Here is a 23,351-nt window from a genome sequence, read left to right on the forward strand (position 1 = left end):
TTCCACCCATATAACTCAACGGTTTCTGTGACTGGAAGGTAATAACTCCACCAGCTTTGTGTTCCTTGAGATGCCCACCGCAGAGGGAAGGTTTTAATCTCGCACAGTTCGCTTTGTCAGGTCACCAACTGCTCACTCACATCTGGAAGAAGGCAGAAGGCCGCGACACCTCGAGAAACAAATGAGCCCCGCTTGGCACACGCTGGACGAGGGGGGAAGCAGGGAGCGCCTCGGACAAGGAGGGCCCAGGCCAGGAAGCACAAAGGCAGCAGGGTCAGTGACGAAGGTGGGAAATGTGACCTCAAATCAGCCAGATGCCTGTTACTCTTCAGCTTCCCTCAAGGCCCTCCGTCGTGGATCCACAGTTGGTGGGGGGGGAGCGGGTGCCACATGCACCAGTCAGGCTCAGCAGCCCTCAAGAACAAAGTTAAGGGTTTAAATATCTCTCTCCCTTTGCGTTCTTACATGACCGTGGCTCTGCTTGAGCCTCGGTGTGAGAAAACACTTTCTTTTCCCTAACAACAACTCAAAGGCCCTTTTGTCTGGGCTGCACACAGCTGCTTTCCAGCACCCTAGCGGGCTCCAACGTTGCTGTCCCTCTCTCACCTCCTCACACACCGAGCCTCTCCCTCCCCTTTCCTGAGTCTTCCCCCGGCCCAGGAGCAAAGGCCGTTCGCCGTCAACAGGGGCTGGCGGCCCCCAAAATGGCCTGGCCCCAGCGTAGGCAGAGCGAGGCCTCCCAAGAGAGGGCCAATGCGAAGGTGCCCAGGGCAAATGGTGGGTAGAAGTGCAGGCATGAGAACAGAGCACAGCGCCTGCCCTGGTATGGCCCTCCAGACTGTATGGACGAGGGCACAGGTTCCGAGAATATCTCAGGGGGCCTCCAGCCACAGTCTGTACAGCCCGGTGCCTCTCAGTGCATGCAGTGGCCTTCCAGAGGAGCTGTGGGCCAACTGCTAAACAGTCCTTTATTTCTTCCCGTTGTCTCTGAGTTTGGCACAGACTCTGTAGACTTTGTACTGAAGGAATCTGTCGAATTTATTCAATTATTGTTCTTGGCAAAGGGCCCCGATATTTCATGGCTAGCAAACCGTCCAGGAATTTTTAACTATCACAGTCCCTGAGACACTCCATATGGAGCAGTGTAACACTCTCCGATAAACCTCACACCCCTCACTGAAACACTCTCTGATATACCCCACACCCCTCACTGAAACACTCTCTGATATACCCCACATCCCTCACTGTTACACTCTCTGATATACTCCACACCCCTCACTGTAACACTCTCTGATATACCCCACATCCCTCACTGTAACACTCTCTGATATACCCCACACCCCTCACTGTAACACTCTCTGATATACCTCACATCCCTCACTGTAACACTCTCTGATATACCCCACACCCCTCACTGTAACACTCTCTGATATACCCCACATCCCTCTCTTTTACAATCTCTGATGTACTCCAAACCCCTCACTGTAACACTCTCTGATATACCCCACACCCCTCACTGTAACACTCTCTGATATACCCCACATCCCTCTCTTTTACAATCTCTGATGTACTCCAAACCCCTCACTGTAACACTCTCTGATATACCCCACACCCCTCACTGTAACACTCTCTGATATACCCCACATCCCTCACTGTTACACTCTCTGATATACTCCACACCCCTCACTGTAACACTCTCTGATATACCCCACATCCCTCACTGTAACACTCTCTGATATACCCCACACCCCTCACTGTAACACTCTCTGATATACCCCACATCCCTCTCTTTTACAATCTCTGATGTACTCCAAACCCCTCACTGTAACACTCTCTGATATACCCCACACCCCTCACTGTAACACTCTCTGATATAATCCACACCCCTCACTGTAACACTCTCTGATATACCCCACACCCCTCACTGTAACACTCTCTGATATACCCCACACCCCTCACTCTAACACTCTCTGATATACCCCTCATCCCTCACTGTAACACTCTCTGATATACCCCACATCCCTCACTGTAACACTCTCTGATATACCCCACTCCCCTCACTGTAACACTCTCTGATATACCCCACACCCCTCACTGTAACACTCTCTGATATACCCCACACCCCTCACTGTAACACTCTCTGATATACCCCACACCCCTCACTGTAACACTCTCTGATATACCCCACATCCCTCTCTTTTACAATCTCTGATGTACTCCAAACCCCTCACTGTAACACTCTCTGATATACCCCACACCCCTCACTGTAACACTCTCTGATATAATCCACACCCCTCACTGTAACACTCTCTGATATACCCCACACCCCTCACTGTAACACTCTCTGATATACCCCACACCCCTCACTGTAACACTCTCTGATATACCCCGCACCCCTCACTGTAACACTCTCTGATATACCCCACTCCCCTCACTGTAACACTCTCTGATATACCCCACACCCCTCACTGTAACACTCTCTGATATACCCCACACCCCTCACTGTAACACTGTCTGATATAACCCACACCCCTCACTGTAACACTCTCTGATATACCCCACACCCCTCACTGTAACACTCTCTGATATACCCTGCACCCCTCTGTGTAACACTCTCTGATATACCCCACACCCCTCACTGTAACACTCTCTGATATACCCCACATCCCTCACTGTCACACTCTCTGATATACCCCGCACCCCTCTCTGTAACACTCTCTGATATACCCCACACCCCTCACTGTAACACTCTCTCATATACCCCACACCACTCACTGTAACACTCTCTGATATACCCCACATCCCTCACTGGAACACTCTCTCATATACCCCACACCCCTGACTGTAACACTCTCTGATATAACCCACACCCCTGACTGTAACACTCTCTGATATACCCCGCACCCCTCACTGTTACACTCTTTGATATACCCCACACTCCTCACTGTAACACTCTCTGATATACCACACACCCCTCACTGTTACACTCTCTGATATACCCCGCACCCCTCACTGTAACACTCTCTGATATACCCCACACCCCTCACTGTAACACTCTCTGATATACCCCACATCCCTCACTGTAACACTCTCTGATATACCCCGCACCCCTCACTGTAACACTCTCTGATATACCCCGCACCCGTCACTGTAACACTCTCTGATATACCCCACACCCCTCTCTGTAACACTCTCTGATATACCCCGCACACCTCACTGTAACACTCTCTGATTATACCCCGCACCCCTGACTGTAACACTCTCTGATATACCCCACACCCCTCACTGTTAAACTCTCTGATATACCCCGCACCCCTCTCTGTAACACTCTCTGATATACCCCGCTCCCCTCACTGTAACACTCTCTGATATACCCCACACCCCTCTCTGTAACACTCGCTGATATACCCCGCACCCCTCACTGTAACACTCTCTGATTATACCCCGCACCCCTGACTGTAACACTCTCTGATATACCCCACACCCCTCACTGTTACACTCTCTGATATACCCCGCACCCCTCACTGTAACACTCTCTGATATACCCCACACCCCTCACTGTTACACTCTCTGATATACCCCGCACCCCTCACTGTAACACTCTCTGATATACCCCGCACCCCTCACTGTAACACTCTCTGATATACCCCACACCCCTCACTGTTACACTCTCTGATATACCCCACACCCCTTACTGTAACACTCTCTGATATACCCCGCACCCCTCACTGTAACACTCTCTGATATACCCCGCACCCCTCACTGTAACACTCTCTGATATACCCCACACCCCTCTCTGTAACACTCTCTGATATACCCCGCACCCCTCACTGTAACACTCTCTGATATACCCCACACCCCTCACTGTAACACTCTCTGATATACCCCACACCCCTCTCTGTCACACTCTCTGATATACCCCACACCCCTCACTGTAACACTCTCTGATATACCCCACACCCCTCACTGTAACACTCTCCGATATACCCCGCACCCCTCTCTGTAACACTCTCTGATATACCCCACACCCCTCACTGTAACACTCTCTGATATACCCCGCACTCTAACACTCTCTGATATACCCCGCACCCCTCTCTGTAACACTCTCTGATATACCCCACACCCCTCACTGTAACACTCTCTGATATACCCCGCACCCCTTTCTGTAACACTCTCTGATATACCCCACTCCCCTCACTGTAACACTCTCAGATATACCCCACACCCCTCACTGTAACACTCTCTCATATACCCCACACCCCTCACTGTAACACTCTCTGATATACCCCGCACCCCTCTCTGTAACACTCTCTGATATACCCCGCTCCCCTCACTGTAACACTCTCTGATATACCCCACACCCCTCTCTGTAACACTCTCTGATATACCCCGCTCCCCTCACTGTAACACTCTCTGATATACCCCACACCCCTCTCTGTAACACTCGCTGATATACCCCGCACCCCTCACTGTAACACTCTCTGATTATACCCCGCACCCCTGACTGTAACACTCTCTGATATACCCCACACCCCTCACTGTTACACTCTCTGATATACCCCGCACCCCTCACTGTAACACTCTCTGATATACCCCACACCCCTCACTGTTACACTCTCTGATATACCCCGCACCCCTCACTGTAACACTCTCTGATATACCCCGCACCCCTCACTGTAACACTCTCTGATATACCCCACACCCCTCACTGTTACACTCTCTGATATACCCCACACCCCTTACTGTAACACTCTCTGATATACCCCGCACCCCTCACTGTAACACTCTCTGATATACCCCGCACCCCTCACTGTAACACTCTCTGATATACCCCACACCCCTCTCTGTAACACTCTCTGATATACCCCGCACCCCTCACTGTAACACTCTCTGATATACCCCACACCCCTCACTGTAACACTCTCTGATATACCCCACACCCCTCTCTGTCACACTCTCTGATATACCCCACACCCCTCACTGTAACACTCTCTGATATACCCCACACCCCTCACTGTAACACTCTCCGATATACCCCGCACCCCTCTCTGTAACACTCTCTGATATACCCCACACCCCTCACTGTAACACTCTCTGATATACCCCGCACTCTAACACTCTCTGATATACCCCGCACCCCTCTCTGTAACACTCTCTGATATACCCCACACCCCTCACTGTAACACTCTCTGATATACCCCGCACCCCTTTCTGTAACACTCTCTGATATACCCCACTCCCCTCACTGTAACACTCTCAGATATACCCCACACCCCTCACTGTAACACTCTCTCATATACCCCACACCCCTCACTGTAACACTCTCTGATATACCCCGCACCCCTCTCTGTAACACTCTCTGATATACCCCACACCCCTGACTGTAACACTCTCTCATATACCCCACACCCCTCACTGTAACACTCTCTGATATACTCCGCACCCCTGACTGTAACACTCTCTGATATACCCCGCACCCCTGACTGTAACACTCTCTGATATACCCCACACCCCTCACTGTAACACTCTCTGATATACCCCACACCCCTCACTGTAACTCTCTCTGATATACCCCACACCCCTCACTGTAACACTCTCTCATATACCCCACACCCCTCACTGTAACACTCTCTGATATACCCCACACCCCTCACTGTAACACTCTCTGATATACCCCACACCCCTCACTGTAACACTCTCTGATATACCCCACTCCCCTCACTGTTACACTCTCTGATATACCCGACACCCCTCACTGTAACACTCTCTGATATAACTCACACCCCTCACTGTAACACTCTCTGATATACCCCACACCCCTCACTGTAACACTCTCTGATATACCCCACACCCCTCACTGTAACACTCTCTCATATACCCCACACCCCTCTCTGTAACACTCGCTGATATACCCCGCACCCCTCACTGTAACACTCTCTGATTATACCCCGCACCCCTGACTGTAACACTCTCTGATATACCCCACACCCCTCACTGTTACACTCTCTGATATACCCCGCACCCCTCACTGTAACACTCTCTGATATACCCCACACCCCTCACTGTTACACTCTCTGATATACCCCGCACCCCTCACTGTAACACTCTCTGATATACCCCACACCCCTCACTGTAACACTCTCTGATATACCCCACATCCCTCACTGTAACACTCTCTGATATACCCCGCACCCCTCTCTGTAACACTCTCTGATATACCCCACACCCCTCACTGTAACACTCTCTGATATACCACACACCCCTCACTGTAACACTCTCTGATATACCCCACACCCCTCACTGTAACACTCTCTGATATACTCCACACCCCTCACTGTAACACTCTCTGATATACCCCACAACACTCACTGTAACACTCTCTGATATACCCCACACCCCTCACTGTAACACTCTCTGATATACCCCACTCCCCTCACTGTAACACTCTCTGATATACCCCACACCCCTCACTGTAACACTCTCTCATATACCCCACACCCCTCACTGTAACACTCTCTGATATACCCCGCACCCCTCTCTGTAACACTCTCTGATATACCGCACACCCCTGACTGTAACACTCTCTCATATACCCCACACCCCTCACTGTAACACTCTCTGATATACTCCGCACCCCTGACTGTAACACTCTCTGATATACCCCGCACCCCTGACTGTAACACTCTCTGATATACCCCACACCCCTCACTGTAACACTCTCTGATATACCCCACACCCCTCACTGTAACACTCTCTGATATACCCCACACCCCTCACTGTAACACTCTCTCATATACCCCACACCCCTCACTGTAACACTCTCTGATATACCCCACACCCCTCACTGTAACACTCTCTGATATACCTCACACCCCTCAATGTAACACTCTCTGATATACCCCACTCCCCTCACTGTTACACTCTCTGATATACCCGACACCCCTCACTGTAACACTCTCTGATATAACCCACACCCCTCACTGTAACACTCTCTGATATACCCCACACCCCTCACTGTAACACTCTCTGATATACCCCACACCCCTCACTGTAACACTCTCTCATATACCCCACACCCCTCACTGTAACAGTCTCTGATATAACCCACACCCCTCACTGTAACACTCTCTGATATACCCCACACCCCTCACTGTAACACTCTCTGATATACCCCACACCCCTCACTGTAACACTCTCTGATATACCCCACACCCCTCACTGTAACACTCTCTCATATACCCCACACCCCTCACTGTAACACTCTCTCATATACCCCACACCCCTCACTGTCACACTCTCTGATACACCCCACACCCCTCACTCTGACACTCTTTGATATACCCCACACCCCTCACTGTAACACTCTCTCATATACTCCACACCCCTCACTGTAACACACTCTGATATACTCCACACCCCTCACTGTAACACTCTCTGATATACTCCACACCCCTCACTGTAACACTCTCTGATATACCCCACACCCCTCACTGTAACACTCTCTGATATACCCCACACACCTCACTGTAATGCTGTCTGTGGTACAGATGGGCACTGGGGTGTATGGACGTGCACAGGGATGGGTTGCAAAGGTGACATGACGAGCAGAACTGGTGAGGTGGCAGCTGGATAAAACATCCTGGGCACTTGACTGAGAGGCCACGAGGGCAGTAAGAATGGATCTGTGGAGATAACTGGCATGTGGGTAATGTGTGGTATGGATATTGTGCGTATGATGCCTGGCTATTGAGTGTTTCCCACCCACAACCTGTGCCCTGCCACCAAATTTGTTGGAACATCTTAACAACAGCGAGTGCAGGTGGCTCCAAATGGCTCTGAGCAAACCTCGTTGCGTTCCAGCTCGTTGCTCGGTCCCAGTGAACGTAAGCTACTCTGAGGAAGGAATGCCTTTTCAGAGGTGGGACAAGGATGTGTTTGGCATCTGGGACAACACAAGGATGCCAGGAACTAGCACTCTCAGCGAGGCTGAGGCACTGCTGTGGGGCACCTGGGCACAGTTTCCCCTCAGGGACAAGCTGCTGCACGTCACTGCTGGGTAAGGCTGACGGGCAGTGTGATCAAACGCTGGGCTTTCACAGCTCACCAACTCAATGAATGGATTTAACCCCCCTCTCTCTGTGTCTGCCTCTCTCTCTCTGTCTCTCTGACTCTCTCTGTGTGTCTCTCTCACACTCGTTCTCTCTCTGACTGACTCTCTCTCTCTCTCTGACTCTCTGTCTCTGTCTATCTCTCTCTGACTCTGTCTCTCTCTCTCCCTCTGTCTCTCTCACACTCGTTCTCTCTCTGTCTGTCTCTCTCTCTCTCTCTGACTCTCTCTGTCTCTCTCTCTCACTGACTCTCTCTGTCTCTATCTCTCTGTCTCTCTCTCTCTGACTCTCTCTGTCTCTCTCTCTCTGTGTCTCTGTCTATCTCTCTCTGTCTCTCTCTCTCTCTGTCTCACACTCATTCTCTCTCTGTCTTTCTCTCTGTCTCTGTCTCTCTCTCTTCCCTCCTCCTCTGTCATTCCCAAGCCCATCCAAATCCTTCTCATCCCACAGAATCCCAAAGCTATCCATTCCACCTGTCCCGCTAACCTGGACAACTGTGGCAGATCCAGCAAATACAATTGGGACCGTTTCAATGAGAGGTAAGACTCTCTTCACCTTACAGCGACCAACTCACTCAAAGTCCCGCGGTTAATGTTTTAAAGGCTAAGGTTCAGTAAGTTCTCACAGATTCATAGAAGTCTACAGCACAGGATAAGGCCCTATGGCCCATCAAATCTGTACTAGTCAGAGACAACCACCTCACTGCTCCAATCCTGGAATACCCTCCCTAATGGCATTGTGGGAAAACCCTTTAAAATGTCAACTCACCACCACCTTCTCAAGGGGCAACTAGGGACGGACAATAAATGCTGGCCAGAGATGCCCACATCCCACAAAATGAATGAATTTTTAAAAAAATTCCCAGAATCATGCCCATGGCCTTGGCATCGCAAGAGCATATCTAAATCCTTTATCAATATACACGAATAGGAAAAGTTTACAGGGATATGGGCCAAATGCTGGCAAATGGGACTGAACTAATTTAGGATATTTGGTCAGCATGGACGAGTTGGGCCCAAGGGTCTGTTTCTATGCTGTCCAGCTCTTTGGCTCTATGACTTTATGATGATGAGCGGCTTTAGCCTCTCCCATCCTCACAGGCAGTGAGTTCCAGATTCCCACCACGCTCTGGGTGAAAACATTTCCCTCCCAGCCCCCTCTAAACCTCCTGCCCTTTCCCTTAAATCGATGGACCCTGGCCATTGATCCCTGGATCAATGGGGTCATGTTTCTTCCTGATCGATGCCCCTCAATATTTCATCCATCTCCTCTGTTCCAAGAAAAACAATCCCAGTTTCTCCAATCTCTAAAACTCTCCAGCCCTGGGAACATCCTAGTCAATCTCCCTCTCACTGTGATCCCACCATCCGAGATTTGGATCCCAGAATGGCACACAATTTTCTAAATTCTGAGTTCTGCTTCTCGGAGACCAGTGGAGCAAACACATTTCTTAAGACAGGGAGAGAAGAACTCTTTCCTTACTATCTTGTTATATTTCTAATATAATGTCATCTGTAGCTTCAATGCCACTACCTCATTGACAAATAGGTTATTGCTCCTTCATCTTTCATGTTCAGGCCCTAAGTGAAAAACATGGCATTAACATCAGGCTTTCAAAGATTGCAAAGATGGGTCAATGGGTTGAAAAAATGGCAGATGGTGTTCAATCTGGATAAATGTAGTGCATTTTGGCACAGTAATCAAGGACAGGACTGAATTAATTAACGGTAGGGCCTTCCGTGGTGTTGTAGAACAGAGAGACCTGGGGGGTTCCAATACAAAATGCTTTGAAATTTGCGTCACAGCGGGGTTAAGAAGACATTGAGCACACTTGCCTTCATTGCTCAGACCTTTGAGCACAGTGGAGGCGAAGGCCCAGTGGTATTATCACTGGACTGTTAATCCAGAGTCCCAGGAATTCAGGTTCAAATCCTGCCACAGCAGGTGGTGGAATTTGAATTCAATAAATACCTGGAATTATGACCATGAATCGATTGTTGGAAAAACCCATCTGGTTCACTAATGCCCTTTAGGGAAGGAAACTGCCATCCTTACCTGGTCTGGCCTACACGTGACTCCAGACACTAGCAATGTGGTTGATTCTTAACTGCCCTCTGGGCAATTAGGGATGGGGCAATAACTGCTGCCTGGCCAATGATGCCCTCATCCCCTGAGCGAATAAAAACAGTCGGGACGTCGCATTGGGGTTGGACAGGGTGTTGGTGAGGCCCCTTCTGGAGCACTGTGTCCAGTTCTGGTCTCCCTGTTTTAGGAAGGGTATTATTAATCTGGAGAGGGTGCAGAAGAGATTTACCAGGATGTTGCCAGGTGTGGAAGGTTTGAGTTATGAGGAGAGACTGGGACCTTTTTCACTGGAGCATAGGAGGTTGAGAGGCGACCCGATAGAGGTTTATAAAATAAAGAAGGGTATAGATAGAGTTGGTGGCATGTGTCTGTTCCCTAGACTGGGGGATTTCAAGACAAGGGGGCACATTTTTAAGGTGAAAGGAGAGAAATTTAAAAAGACACAAGGGACAATTTGCTTTCTACAGAGGGTGGCTTATGTGTAGAATGAAGTGGTGAATATGGGCACAACTACAATGCTTAAACTACATTTGGGTAGCTACATGAATAGGGAAAGATTTGGAGGGAAACGGGCCAGGAGCAGGCAGGTGGGACTAGTTTAGTTTGGGATTATGTTCGGCCTGGACTGGATGGACCGAAGGCTCTGTTTCCATGCTGTAGGACTCTATGATTCTCTGTCATCTCATATGATGAGGGTGCCCGAAACTCCATGATCTGTGTTTCCTGAGAATTGCTGACCCAGATTGTTAAAGTTATTTTGCTTTCCACTTATCAGGGCAATGGGAAAGGGCTGGGGTAAATAACCGGGCTTGAAGGGTAAACCAACGTTTATACCATATCAGGGGGCAGTGCCGTTTGGTTGCCAAGTTGACTCTGAGGCGCTGCTGTGCGAAATGCACCACCTGATGGCAACTGACAGTCAACATCCAGGCTTTGGTTTTAAATTCTAAACCAGGCAGGTTGACTCGAATTGGCCAAGGCAGTGCCCTGAGGCAGTTAACCAAGCAAATGGACATCATGTAATTTGGTGAATTGGAAAAGGCGAGGTTTGTGTACATGATCTTTCTTCTGATCAATCCCACCCGTCTCACCCTCCATCTCCGTCAGCCCTCAGACTGCCACTATCTCAGTCGTTGTATGAAGAGTGAGCCTTTCTGCTGAGGTTCCCCATGGTGTGATAGTAAAGGCTATAGCCCATCGATGACCCCCACCCTTGCCTACTCCCAGCCATCTTCAGATGTGTTGTCATGTCACTTGCATTCTCCCTGAAAGCAGCTCCTTGGCTCATCGGCTACAGGTACAACTTCTGTCAGTGCTTGTTTCACTATTGCCATCCACTGCCAGGGGATGGGCTGTGGAGGTAAGTGCCAAGTCTGCCAGTCAGGACAGATATGGAACCCACACTGTTCATATTATTCTCTGGCTAACTGAGCTAGCTAGATTCTCCTAATCACAACAACTTCAAATAACCTCACAGTGTGTTTACCTAACGACAATTAGACCTCATCCCTACTGGGAGGCCCAGGATGCCATCTCTGACCAGGTCGATTCAGAAAATAGGTTAATTTAAAAAAAAATTAATGTCTGGTGGGTCCTCCTGTGGTGCAATGGTCATATCCCAAGCCTGGGAGGGCCAGATTCACGTCCCGCCTACACAAAGGTGTATCTGAACTGGTCGATTTGGAAAACAGGTTACATTTCCTTTTTTTAAAAATCACGGGCTGGGTGGGCCCTCCTGGAGATGTCAAAATGTCAGCTTTCCTACTCCTCTGATGCTGCTTGGCCTGCTGTGTCCATCCAGCTCTACACCTTGTTATCTCAGATTCTCCAGCATCTGCAGCTCCTACTATCTCTGACACAGCTAACTACGTTTTATTCCTTTAGTCATTCACAGGATGAGGGTGTCACTGGCTAGGCAGCATTTATTGCCCATCCCTAATTGCCCAGAGGGCAGCTTAGAGTAAACCACGTCACTGCGGGCCTGGAGTCACATGTAAGCCAAACCAGGCAAGGATAGAGGTGTCCTTCCCTAAAGGACATAAGTGAGCCAGATGGATTTATCCAACAGTTGTGCAATGGAAACGTGGCCATCATTAGGCACTTAATTCCAGATATTTTATTGAATTCAAATTCGACCATCGTGCTGTGGCGGGATTCGAACCGGGGTCCCCAGAAGGTTATCCAGGTCTCTGGATTAACAGTACAGCGATAATACCGCTGGGCCATCACCTCCCCAATAGGGTAGCAGGTCAGACCTTCCAAATCCCAGAAGACTGAGCTCGTTGTCACCTACCCGTGGGGTCCGTTATGACGAGATACTGATGTACTCACAGTGCTGGTGCCAACATTTGTAGCAATCGCTGAACCCCCAGGACGCTCCCACACTTCCACAGCAATCTTCCTCCTTGGTTAGACCGGGCAGCGGCTTACTGCACTGTGTGAAAAAAACCAGAAATGGACCATTAACGCATATCCCCAGAGTATGGGCTTCTTGGCAAAGGGAGGCTTCATCACACCTCTCAATTCCCAAGATGCCACTGCGGGGGAGCAGGGACGGGTCTATAAAATACAACACGGTCACCACAGGAGACAATGTTCAACTGTGGCTGAAATTGGCTCCAAAAAGCATTGGTCAAAAGTCAGGAGGCGTGTGTCCCCCATTCGCCTGAACCACCGGCACTCTGTCACCCTACACCCACTCCCTCCCCACCCTCACCCTCACCTTGCAACCTGGGTGTCACTGCAGCTCAGTGGTTCATGCTGCTGCCTCATGGTGCCAGGGACCCGGGTTCGATCCCACCCTCGGGTGACTGCCTGTGTGGGGTTTGCACATTCACCCTGTGTCTGCGTGGGTTTCCTCCGGGTGCTCCGCTTTCCTCCCACAGTCCAAAGATGTGCAGGTTAGGGTGGATTGGCCGTGTTAAATTACCCCATAATGTCCAGGAATGTGCAGGTTAGGGTGGATTGGCCGTGCTAAATTGTCCCATAGTGCCCAGGGATGTGCAGGTTAGGGTGGATTGGCCGTGCTAAATTGTCCCATAATGTCCAGGAATGTGCGGGTTAGGGTGGATTGGCCGTGCTAAATTGTCCCATAGTGCCCAGGGATGTGCAGGTTAGGGTGGATTGGCCGTGCTAAATTGTCCCATAGTGCCCAGGGATGTGCGGGTTAGGGTGGATTGGCCGTGCTAAATTGCCCCATAGTGCCCAGGGATGTGCAGGTTAGAGTGGATTGGCCGTGCTAAATTGTCCCATAGTGCCCAGGGATGTGCAGGTTAGAGTGGATTTTCCGTGCTAAATTGTCCCATAGTGCCCAGGGATGTGCAGGTTAGAGTGGATTGGCTGTGCTAAATTGTCCCATAGTGCCCAGGGATGTGCGGGTTAGGGTGGATTGGCCGTGCTAAATTGTCCCATAGTGCCCAGGGATGTGCGGGTTAGGGTGGACTGGCCGTGCTAAATTGTCCCATAGTGCCCAGGGATGTGCGGGTTAGGGTGGATTGGCCGTGCTAAATTGCCCCATAGTGCCCAGGGATGTGCAGGTTAGGGTGGATTGGCTGTGCTAAATTGTCCCATAGTGCCCAGGGATGTGCGGGTTAGGGTGGATTGGCCGTGCTAAATTGTCCCATAGTGCCCAGGGATGTGCGGGTTAGGGTGGACTGGCCGTGCTAAATTGTCCCATAGTGTCCAGGGATGTGCAGGTTAGGGTGGATTGGCCGTGCTAAATTGTCCCATAGTGCCCAGGGATGTGCGGGTTAGGGTGGATTGGCCATAAATTGTCCCATAGTGCCCAGGGATGTGCAGGTTAGGGTGGGTTGGCCGTGCTAAATTACCCATAGTGCCCAGGGATGTGTGGGTTAGGATGGATTGGCTGTGCTAAATTACCCATAGTGCCCAGGGATGTGTGGGTTAGGGTGGATTGGCCATGGAACATGCTGGGTTATATGGAGGGTCAATATGGACACAATGGGCCGAACGGCCTGTTTCCACACTGTACGGATTCTATACGCAGCCTGGATCTGGGCCACGTTCAGCTTCCATCTCACATTCCCCACCCCCTCCAAACCTCAAACCAAGTCAATCCCATCCCCCCAACATTTGTGTGAGGTGTCAGGTCTCATTTGCTCTGAGTAACCGTAAGCTGGAAAGGGGCTAAACCCTTCTGGCTGGTGGGCATACTAACTTTTGCAATGACAACGCCCCAGGACGAGCAGGAGTTGGGCGCCACTCGAATTCAGCTGCCCAGCCCCTTAACCATTCTCAGGAAGGTTGCCCTGAGCTGCCGTCTTGAGCCGCTGTGGCCCTTGGGGTCGTCGGAAACCTCCAACACAGTGCCGTTAGGGGGAGGGGGGGTCCCAGAATTCAGACCCAGTAATGGCCCGTGCAATTACAAGTCAGAAGGGTGTGTGGCTCAGCGGGAGTGGGGGTGGGGGGGTGGGGGGGAGCTTGGTTTCTGAAATATCGGTTTGTCCTATATAGAGACGTCGCAACCAAAGGTGAGCTATAGGAGCCTGCACTACCCTCTTCCCCTTTGAACGGGGGTGGAATTTCTTACAAGCCAATATAATTTACCTAACTTAGTCAGGAATTAACTTAAAGTAAGGGATAGCAAAGTGGAAGCGAGCGAGTTAAAGCCGAAATTAAGTTAGCAGAAATTAGAAGGATAAGTTGCAACAAATGCATGTTTTATACTGAGGATTGGTACCTCCAGAGTTAAATTAAAAAGGGGTTGTTTGCATAAATTTGGAGACAACTCTCTGTCACGCATCAGAGGAATACCTGAGGACAAGGTTTCAGTACGTGGGGTGAAAAACAGTTATAGAGTCACAGAGCTGTACAGCATGGAAACAGACCCTTCGGGCCATCAGATCCATGCCGACCAGATATCCTAAATTAATCTAGTCCCAACTGCCAGCCAACCTCCACTGCCTCCCGTGCCCGCGCCCCCCGCCCCCCCGACTCACCCGACACTCAGTGGCAGCAGCATCGACCACCTACAAGATGCCGCACCAGATCCTCCTTGGGCAGCACCTTCCTAATCTCCGACTCCCTCACCCCCTCCCCCAACACCTCCCATGCTTTCCCCACACACCCACACCCCATCCCACATCTCCCGCTCCACCCCCTCCTCCCACCACCCCCCCCAAAACCCCTCCCAGTCCCTCACCCACTCCCCGCACCTCCCACACCCTGGCCCACATTCCCCGCCCCACCCACTCCCTCCACCACCCTGCCAAACCCACCCTCCCAGTCCCTCATCCCCTCCTCACACCTCCCGCGTTCTCCCCACACCCCATCCCACATGCCCTGCTCCACCCCCTCCTCCAACCACCCCCCCCCAACCCTGCACCAGATCCTCCTTGGGCAGCACCTTCCAAATCTCCAATTCCCTCACCCCCTCCCCGCACCTCCCACGCTCCCCCGACATCCTGGCCCACATCGCCCGCTCCACCCCTCCTCACACCACGCCCCCAACCACCCCTCCCAGTCCCCCACCCCCTCCCCACACCTCCCACGCTCTCCCCACACCCCACCCCACATCCCCCGCTCCACCCCCTCCTCCCACACCCCCAAACCCCCTCCCAGTCCCTCACCCCCTCCCCGCACCTCCGACGCTCCCCCCACACCCTGGCCCACATTCCCTGCCCCACCCCCTCCTCCCACCAACCTGCCAAACCCACCCTCCCAGTCCCTCATCCCCTCCTCACACCTCCCACCATCTCCCCACACACCCACACCCCACCCGACATTCCCCGCTCCACCGCCTCCTCCCATCACCCCCCCAGTCCCTCAACCCCTCCCCACATCTCCTACGCTCTCCCCACACCCCCACACCCCACCCCACATCCCTCACTCCACTCCCTCCTCCCACCACCCCCCGAAACACCCCTCCCAGTTCATCACCCCCTCCCCACACGCTCTCCCCACACCCTGCCCCACATCCCCCGCTCCACCCCCTCCTCCCACCACACCCCCAAACCTCCCTCCCAGTCCCTCATCCCCTCCCCATGCCTCCCACGCTCTCCCCACACCCCCACACCCCGTCCCACATCCCCCGCTCCACCCCCTCTTCCCACCTTCCCCCCCAAACTCCCCTCCCAGTCCCTTACCCCCTCCCTACAACTCCCACGCTCTCCCCACACCCCCACATCCCACTCCACATCCCCCATTCCACCCCCTCCTCCCACCAGCCTCTCCAAACCGCCCTCCCAGTCCCCCAACCCCTCCCCGCACCTCCCACGGTCTCCCCACACCCTGCCCCACATGCCACGCTCCACCCCCACCAGACCCTCCCACTACAGACCCCCCGACAAACCCCACCCCAGGCCCACCTCTCGCCCCGCCACCCCCAGCCGCGCCCATTCACACCGGAAGAGAGAGGCCCACTCACCATCTTCGGCAGAGTCTCTTGAAAGCAGCGGCCCAGCTTCTTCTGCGAGGTGGGCAGGGTCCTGGGCGGGTAGTGGTTGACCTTCCGGAGGGGTAGGTGGGGCACCAGTATTGGCTGGTTCAGCTGGCTCTTCTGCTCAGTCACGTGGCCTTCCAGGCTGGAGACCCGGTGGATCTGCACTGTAGCCTCGGGGGGGTGCCTCACATGCAGGTTAATGAATGGCTGTGGCCTTGCTGCTGGGACATTGAGAAACACCAACATGAGTTCGATGCCCTTTGGGGGGTGGGGGGAGCGGAAACTGAGAGCGGGTTTTGGGGTCGGGGAGAGGGGTCGCTACACATTAAAATCGCAGATGTTTGGCCGCAGTCGTACAGAGCATTGGGCTCTGAGTGTCTCTTGGCTATCTTTCCCGAAGGAGAGACATCTGGGTAGAGAATCACAGCACCCCCTCACTGTAGGCAGAGGCCATTCATCCCCTCGACTCCATGCCAACCTGTAATCTCACAGTAAGCACGGCTAACCATCCAATGCATGTGAACAGCACAGCACAGGGTAAATGTTTTACGCACTTAACTGGCTCTGGACTGTGGGAGGAAACGCCACGCAGACATGGGGAGAATGTGCAAACTCCGCACAGCCAGAGGCTAGAATCGAACCTGGGTCGCCGTGAGGCAGCAGTGCCAACCATAAGCCAAACTGAGTTTCCAGTTGAATTTATTAGCCAAATGTCCAGAGCTCTGGTAATCAATTAATGAATCATTTAGGAGGTGACGGCCCAGTGATATCATCACTCGGCTGTTAACCCCGAGACCCAGGCCTGGGTTTGAATCCTGCCATGGTAGAATTTGAATGTCATTTTCAAAAAAAATTCTACAATCAAGAGTCTAGTTAAGACCATGAAACAGATTCACAGCATCTGCCGTCCTTCGGCTTTCACCGTGAATCCATTGTCGATTGCCAGAAAAACCCGTCTGGTTCACTAATGTCCTTCAAGGAAAGAAACTGCCATCCTTACCTGGTCTGGGCCTACATGTGACTCCAGACCCACAGTAATGTGGCTGACTCTTCACTGCCCTCTGGGCAATTACGGATGGAGGGATTGGGGTAATTGCTGGGCCTAATCATCCCTGTAAATGATTAAATGTTTAAAAAATGGCCACTCAAAATGCATTTCAAAAAACACGCATGCACGCACTTAAGAATTTCTTTGGGCCAGCATAGTGGCTCTGTAGTTAACACTGCTGTCTCACTGTGCCACGGGGCTGAGGTTGGATTCCAAGCTTGGGCAAATGTCTGTGTGGAGTTCGTGCATTCTCCCCGTGCCTGTGTGGGGTTTGCTCTGGGTGCTCCGGTTTCCTCCCACAGTCCAGGGATGTGCAGGTTATGGTGGGTTGGCCATGCTAAATTGCCCCATAGTGCCCAGGGATGTGCAGGTTAGGGTAGATTGGCCGTGCTAAATTGTCCCATAGTGCCCAGGGATGTGTAGGTTAGGGTGGGATTGGCCGTGCTAAATTGTCCCGTAGTGCCCAGGGATGTGCAGGTTAGGGTGGGTTGGCCGTGCTAAATTGTCCCGTAGTGCCCAGGGATGTGCGGGTTAGGGTGGATTGGCCGTGCTAAATTGTCCCCTAGTGCCCAGGGATGTGCAGGTTAGGGTGGATTGGCCGTGCTAAATTGTCCCATAGTGCCCAGGGATGTGCGGGTTAGGGTGGATTGGCCGTGCTAAATTGTCCCATAGTGCCCAGGGATGTGCAGGGTAGGGTGGATTGGCCGTGCTAAATTGTCCCATAGTGCCCAGGGATGTGCAGGTTAGGGTGGATTGGCCGTGCTAAATTGTCCCATAGTGCCCAGGGATGTGCAGGTTAGGGTGGATTGGCCGTGCTAAATTGTCCCATAGTGCCCAGGGATGTGCGGGTTAGGGTGGATTGGCCGTGCTAAATTGTCCCATAGTGCCCAGGGATGTGCAGGTTAGGGTGGATTGGCCGTGCTAAATTGTCCCATAGTGCCCAGGGATGTGCAGGTTAGGGTGGATTGGCCGTGCTAAATTGTCCCATAGTGCCCAGGGATGTGCAGGTTAGGGTGGATTGGCCGTGCTAAATTGTCCCATAGTGCCCAGGGATGTGCGGGTTAGGGTGGGATTGGCCGTGCTAAATTGTCCCATAGTGCCCAGGGATGTGCGGGTTAGGGTGGATTGGCCATGTTAAATTGTCCCATAGTGCCCAGGGATGTGTGGGTTAGGGTGGATTGGCCGTGCTAAATTACCCCATAGTGCCCAGGGATGTGCAGGTTAGGGTGGGTTGGCCGTGCTAAATTGTCCCATAGTGCCCAGTGATGTGCGGGTTAGGGTGGGTTGGCCGTGCTAAATTGTCCCATAGTGTCCAGGGATGTGCAGGTTAGGGTGGATTGGCCGTGCTAAATTGTCCCATAGTGCCCAGGGATGTGCGGGTTAGGGTGGATTGGCCGTGCTAAATTGTCCCATAGTGCCCAGTGATGTGCGGGTTAGGGTGGGTTGGCCGTGCTAAATTGTCCCATAGTGCCCAGGGATGTGCAGGTTAGGGCGGATTGGCCATGCTAAATTGTCCCATAGTGCCCAGTGATGTGCGGGTTAGGGTGGGTTGGCCGTGCTAAATTGTCCCATAGTGCCCAGGGATGTGCAGGTTAGGGTGGATTGGCCGTGCTAAATTGTCCCATAGTGCCCAGGGATGTGCAGGTTAGGGTGGATTGGCCGTGCTAAATTGTCCCATAGTGCCCAGGGATGTGCGGGTTAGGGTGGATTGGCCATGCTAAATTGTCCCATAGTGCCCAGGGATGTGTGGGTTAGGGTGGATTGGCTGTGGGAAATGCAAGATTACAGGGTTAGGGTAGGGGGCTGCGCCTGTGTGAGAGTTTCGTTGGAGGGTCTATGTGGGCTCGATGGGCTGAACACACTGTCGTGATTCTGCGACGGGGTCGCCCAATCATTTCGTTTGTGGAGGTTGGGATTTCGCTCCACATGCTGACCTGAGGAAACCTTTGAGCACCTTTTTTTTTGCAACACGGTTCCATCCGCTTATCCCTTGGCCTTTCAGAATACCGCTGACCCTTTCCGCAAAGGAGGAAAGAAATAGAGTCCGATACCTTCCGGCCTGTGCTGAGGTCCTCCAGGACTCGCTATTCTGTGGTTGTACTTACCCGGGGAATGGTCCCCGGGACCCTGCGAGTCCGGGGTGAGCTGGAGGGTGAAGACCGAATGCTTGTAGGCTTCGGTGGCCTTCTCCGGTGTCTGTTCACCAGCCTTCGGCTGATGGGGCTGACCTTGCCCGCTGACCGCAATCTGGCAGAACTTGCCGGTGAAGTTGGACGGGCAGTGGCATCGGTTCCTGGAGCTGCATTGGCCTCCATTCATGCAGGGGAGCGGGCACACCACTGGAAAGTCAACAGAAGACAGAACAATCAGCCTGGAGAAAACAATCTGATCCTCCCTTTCCTTAATAGCAGACCGCTGTTCTCCGCAGTAAAAGTAAATAACCGCTTGGACTGAGTCCAAGAATGAGTTTTCTTTTCCCCTTCCAGGCCCTTTTCTCTAGACTAGGCTAGGTCACAGTCTAAACGATTTCTCTACAATTACAAAAGGGGTTCTGTCAGGTATACATTGAAGATGTGGGTAAGACCCAAGATTAGATAACCTAAGACTAATGCAGAGGTATTGTCACTGGATTAACAATTCAGGCTCATGTTATGGGGGTGGGGGCTCAAATCCCTACCAGTGTGGAAACAGGCCATTCAGCCGAACAAGTCCACACCAACCCGTTGAAAAGCATACCACCCAGACTCACCCCTCTCCCCTATCACTGTAACCCTGCATTTCCCACAGTTAATCCACCTAACCCACACATCTTTGAATTCCACACAGGCAGTTGCCCGAGGCTAGAATTGAAGCGGACTCCCTGGTGCTGTGAGGCAGCATTGCCAGCCCCTGAGCCCCTGTGCTGCCCACGGTAGTGAAATTTGAAGTTTTCTTTTAAAGAGAAAGTTACTGTGGAGTCAACATGTTAGTCTAATGGTGACCAAGGACTGGCAATTTTGGTTAAAAAAAACCCCATCTGGTTCATGCCCCTTTAGTGAAGGTATTCTGCAGTATGTACATGTGACTCCTGACCCACAGCAATGTGGTAGACTCCAAATCACCCTCTGGGCAAAGACAACTGCACAGATTACATCAGTTGTACACAATGATCCCCTGAGACAGACGTCAACGAGAGAGAGAGTCCACAAAACCTTGTCCAAGACCAGAATAGAGGAAATTCTACCCTGTTAGGAACTTTCTAAAGTTACAGATTAAGTAACCTTCCCAATACTAAATATACAGTCCTGGTACAATTAAACACTGAGGGATCCTCACCTGGAGAGGAGTTTGATGTTAGACAGTGTGTGGCACTTACCTTACTTAGTAAACACTGACCCTGTACGGTTACACAGTGAGTGAGCCTTACCCTGCTGAATAAACACTGTACCCAGTACAGTTACACAGTGAGTGAGCCTTACCCTGCTGAATAAACACTGAGCCCTGTACAGTTACACAGTGAGTGAGCCTTACCCTGCTGAATAAACACTGTACCCTGTACGGTTACACAGTGAGTGAGCCTTACCCTGCTGAATAAACACTGACCCTTTACGGTTACACAGCGAGTGACCCTTACCCTGCTGAATAAACACTGTACTCTGTACGGTTACACAGTGACTGAGCCTTACCCTGCTGAATAAACACTGTACCCTGGGATAATGGGAACTGCAGATGCTGGAGAATCCCAAGATAATAAAATGTGAGGCTGGATGAACACAGCAGGCCAAGCAGCATCTCAGGAGCACAAAAGCTGACGTTTCGGGCCTAGACCCTTCATCAGAGAGGGGGATGGGGGGAGGGAACTGGAATAAATAGGGAGAGAGGGGGAGGCGGACCGAAGATGGAGAGAAAAGAAGATAGGTGGAGAGAGTATAGGTGGGGAGGTAGGGAGGGGATAGGTCAGTCCAGGGAAGACGGACAGGTCAAGGAGGTGGGATGAGGTTAGTAGGTAGCTGGGGGTGCGGCTTGGGGTGGGAGGAAGGGATGGGTGAGAGGAAGAACCGGTTAGGGAGGCAGAGACAGGTTGGACTGGTTTTGGGATGCAGTGGGTGGGGGGGAAGAGCTGAGCTGGTTGTGTGGAGCAGTGGGGGGAGGGGACGAACTAGGCTGGTTTAGGGATGCAGTAGGGGAAGGGGGGATTTTGAAACTGGTGAAGTCCACATTGATACCATTGGGCTGCAGGGTTCCCAGGCGGAATATGAGTTGCTGTTCCTGCAACCTTCGGGTGGCATCATTGTGGCACTGCAGGAGGCCCATGATGGACATGTCATCTAGAGAATGGGAGGGGGAGTGGAAATGGTTTGCGACTGGGAGGTGCAGTTGTTTGTTGCGAACTGAGCGGAGGTGTTCTGCAAAGCGGTCCCCAAGCCTCCGCTTGGTTTCCCCAATGTAGAGGAAGCCGCACCGGGTACAGTGGATGCAGTATACCACATTGGCAGATGTGCAGGTGAACCTCTGCTTAATGTGGAATGTCATCTTGGGGCCTGGGATAGGGGTGAGGGAGGAGGTGTGGGGGCAAGTGTAGCATTTCCTGCGGTTGCAGGGGAAGGTGCCTGGTGTGGTGGAGTTGGAGGGCAGTGTGGAGCGAACAAGGGAGTCACGGAGAGAGTGGTCTCTCTGGAAAGCAGACAGGGGAGGGGATGGAAAAATGTCTTGGGTGGTGGGGTCGGATTGTAGATAGTGGAAGTGTCGGAGGATGATGCATTGTATCCGGAGGTTGGTGGGGTGGTGTGTGAGAACGAGGGGGATCCTCTTAGGGCAGTTGTGGCGGGGGTGGGGTGTGAGGGATGTGTTGCGGGAAATACGGGAGACGCGGTCAAGGGCGTTCTCGATCACTGTGGGGGGAAAGTTGCGGTCCTTAAAGAACTTGGACATCTGGGATGTGCGGGAGTGGAATGTCTTATCGTGGAAGCAGATGCGGCGGAGGCGGAGGAATTGGGAATAGGGGATGGAACTTTTGCAGGAGGGTGGGTGGGAGGAGGTGTATTCTACGTAGCTGTGGGAGTCGGTGGGCTTGAAATGGACATCAGTTACAAGCTGGTTGCCTGAGATGGAGACTGAGAGGTCCAGGAAGGTGAGGGATGTGCTGGAGATGGCCCAGGTGAACTGAAGGTTGGGGTGGAAGGTGTTGGTGAAGTGGATGAACTGTTCGAGCTCCTCTGGGGAGCAAGAGGCGGCGCCGATACAGTCATCAATGTACCGGAGGAAGAGGTGGGGTTTGGGGCCTGTGTAGGTGCGGAAGAGGGACTGTTCCACGTAACCTACAAAGAGGCAGGTATAGCTGGGGCCCATGCGGGTGCCCATGGCCACCCCCTTAGTCTGTAGGAAGTGGGAGGAGTCAAAAGAGAAGTTGTTGAGTGTGAGGACGAGTTCAGCTAGGCGGATGAGAGTGTCGGTGGAGGGGGACTGGTCGGGCCTGCAGGACAGGAAGAAGCGGAGGGCCTTGAGGCCATCTCCATGCGGAATGCAGGTGTACAGGGACTGGACGTCCATGGTGAATATGAGGTGTTGGGGGCCAGGGAATTGGAAGTCCTGGAGGAGGTGGAGGGCGTGGGTGGTGTCACGGACGTAGGTGGGGAGTTCCTGGACCAAAGGGGAGAAAATGGAGTCCAGATAGGTGGAGATGAGTTCGGTGGGGCAGGAGCAGGCTGAGACGATGGGTCGACCAGGGCAG

The 23,351-nt window shown here is 52.3% G+C and overlaps 1 protein-coding gene across 8 annotated transcripts in view; it reads right to left on the minus strand.

Moving 5' to 3' along the window:
- ltbp3 (latent transforming growth factor beta binding protein 3) overlaps positions 1 to 23,351 on the minus strand; it is a 236,795-nt gene that overhangs the window by 116,407 nt on the left and 97,037 nt on the right. For 4 of the 8 annotated variants that reach the window (XM_059641654.1, XM_059641648.1, XM_059641647.1 and 1 more), the window contains exons 2-4: positions 19,693 to 19,980; positions 16,579 to 16,814; positions 12,525 to 12,627 (exon numbers count right to left, since the gene is read on the minus strand). In XM_059641654.1, coding sequence (XP_059497637.1) covers positions 12,525 to 12,627; positions 16,579 to 16,814; positions 19,693 to 19,960 — 607 coding nt within the window. In that variant the 5' untranslated portion in view covers positions 19,961 to 19,980. The remainder of the gene's footprint in view (positions 1 to 12,524; positions 12,628 to 16,578; positions 16,815 to 19,692; positions 19,981 to 23,351) is intronic. The other 4 variants (XM_059641649.1, XM_059641651.1, XM_059641652.1 and 1 more) reach the window with 3 other exon arrangements.

The sequence above is a fragment of the Stegostoma tigrinum genome, chromosome 42 (genome assembly GCF_030684315.1).
Source record: "Stegostoma tigrinum isolate sSteTig4 chromosome 42, sSteTig4.hap1, whole genome shotgun sequence".
NCBI lineage: Eukaryota > Metazoa > Chordata > Chondrichthyes > Orectolobiformes > Stegostomatidae > Stegostoma > Stegostoma tigrinum.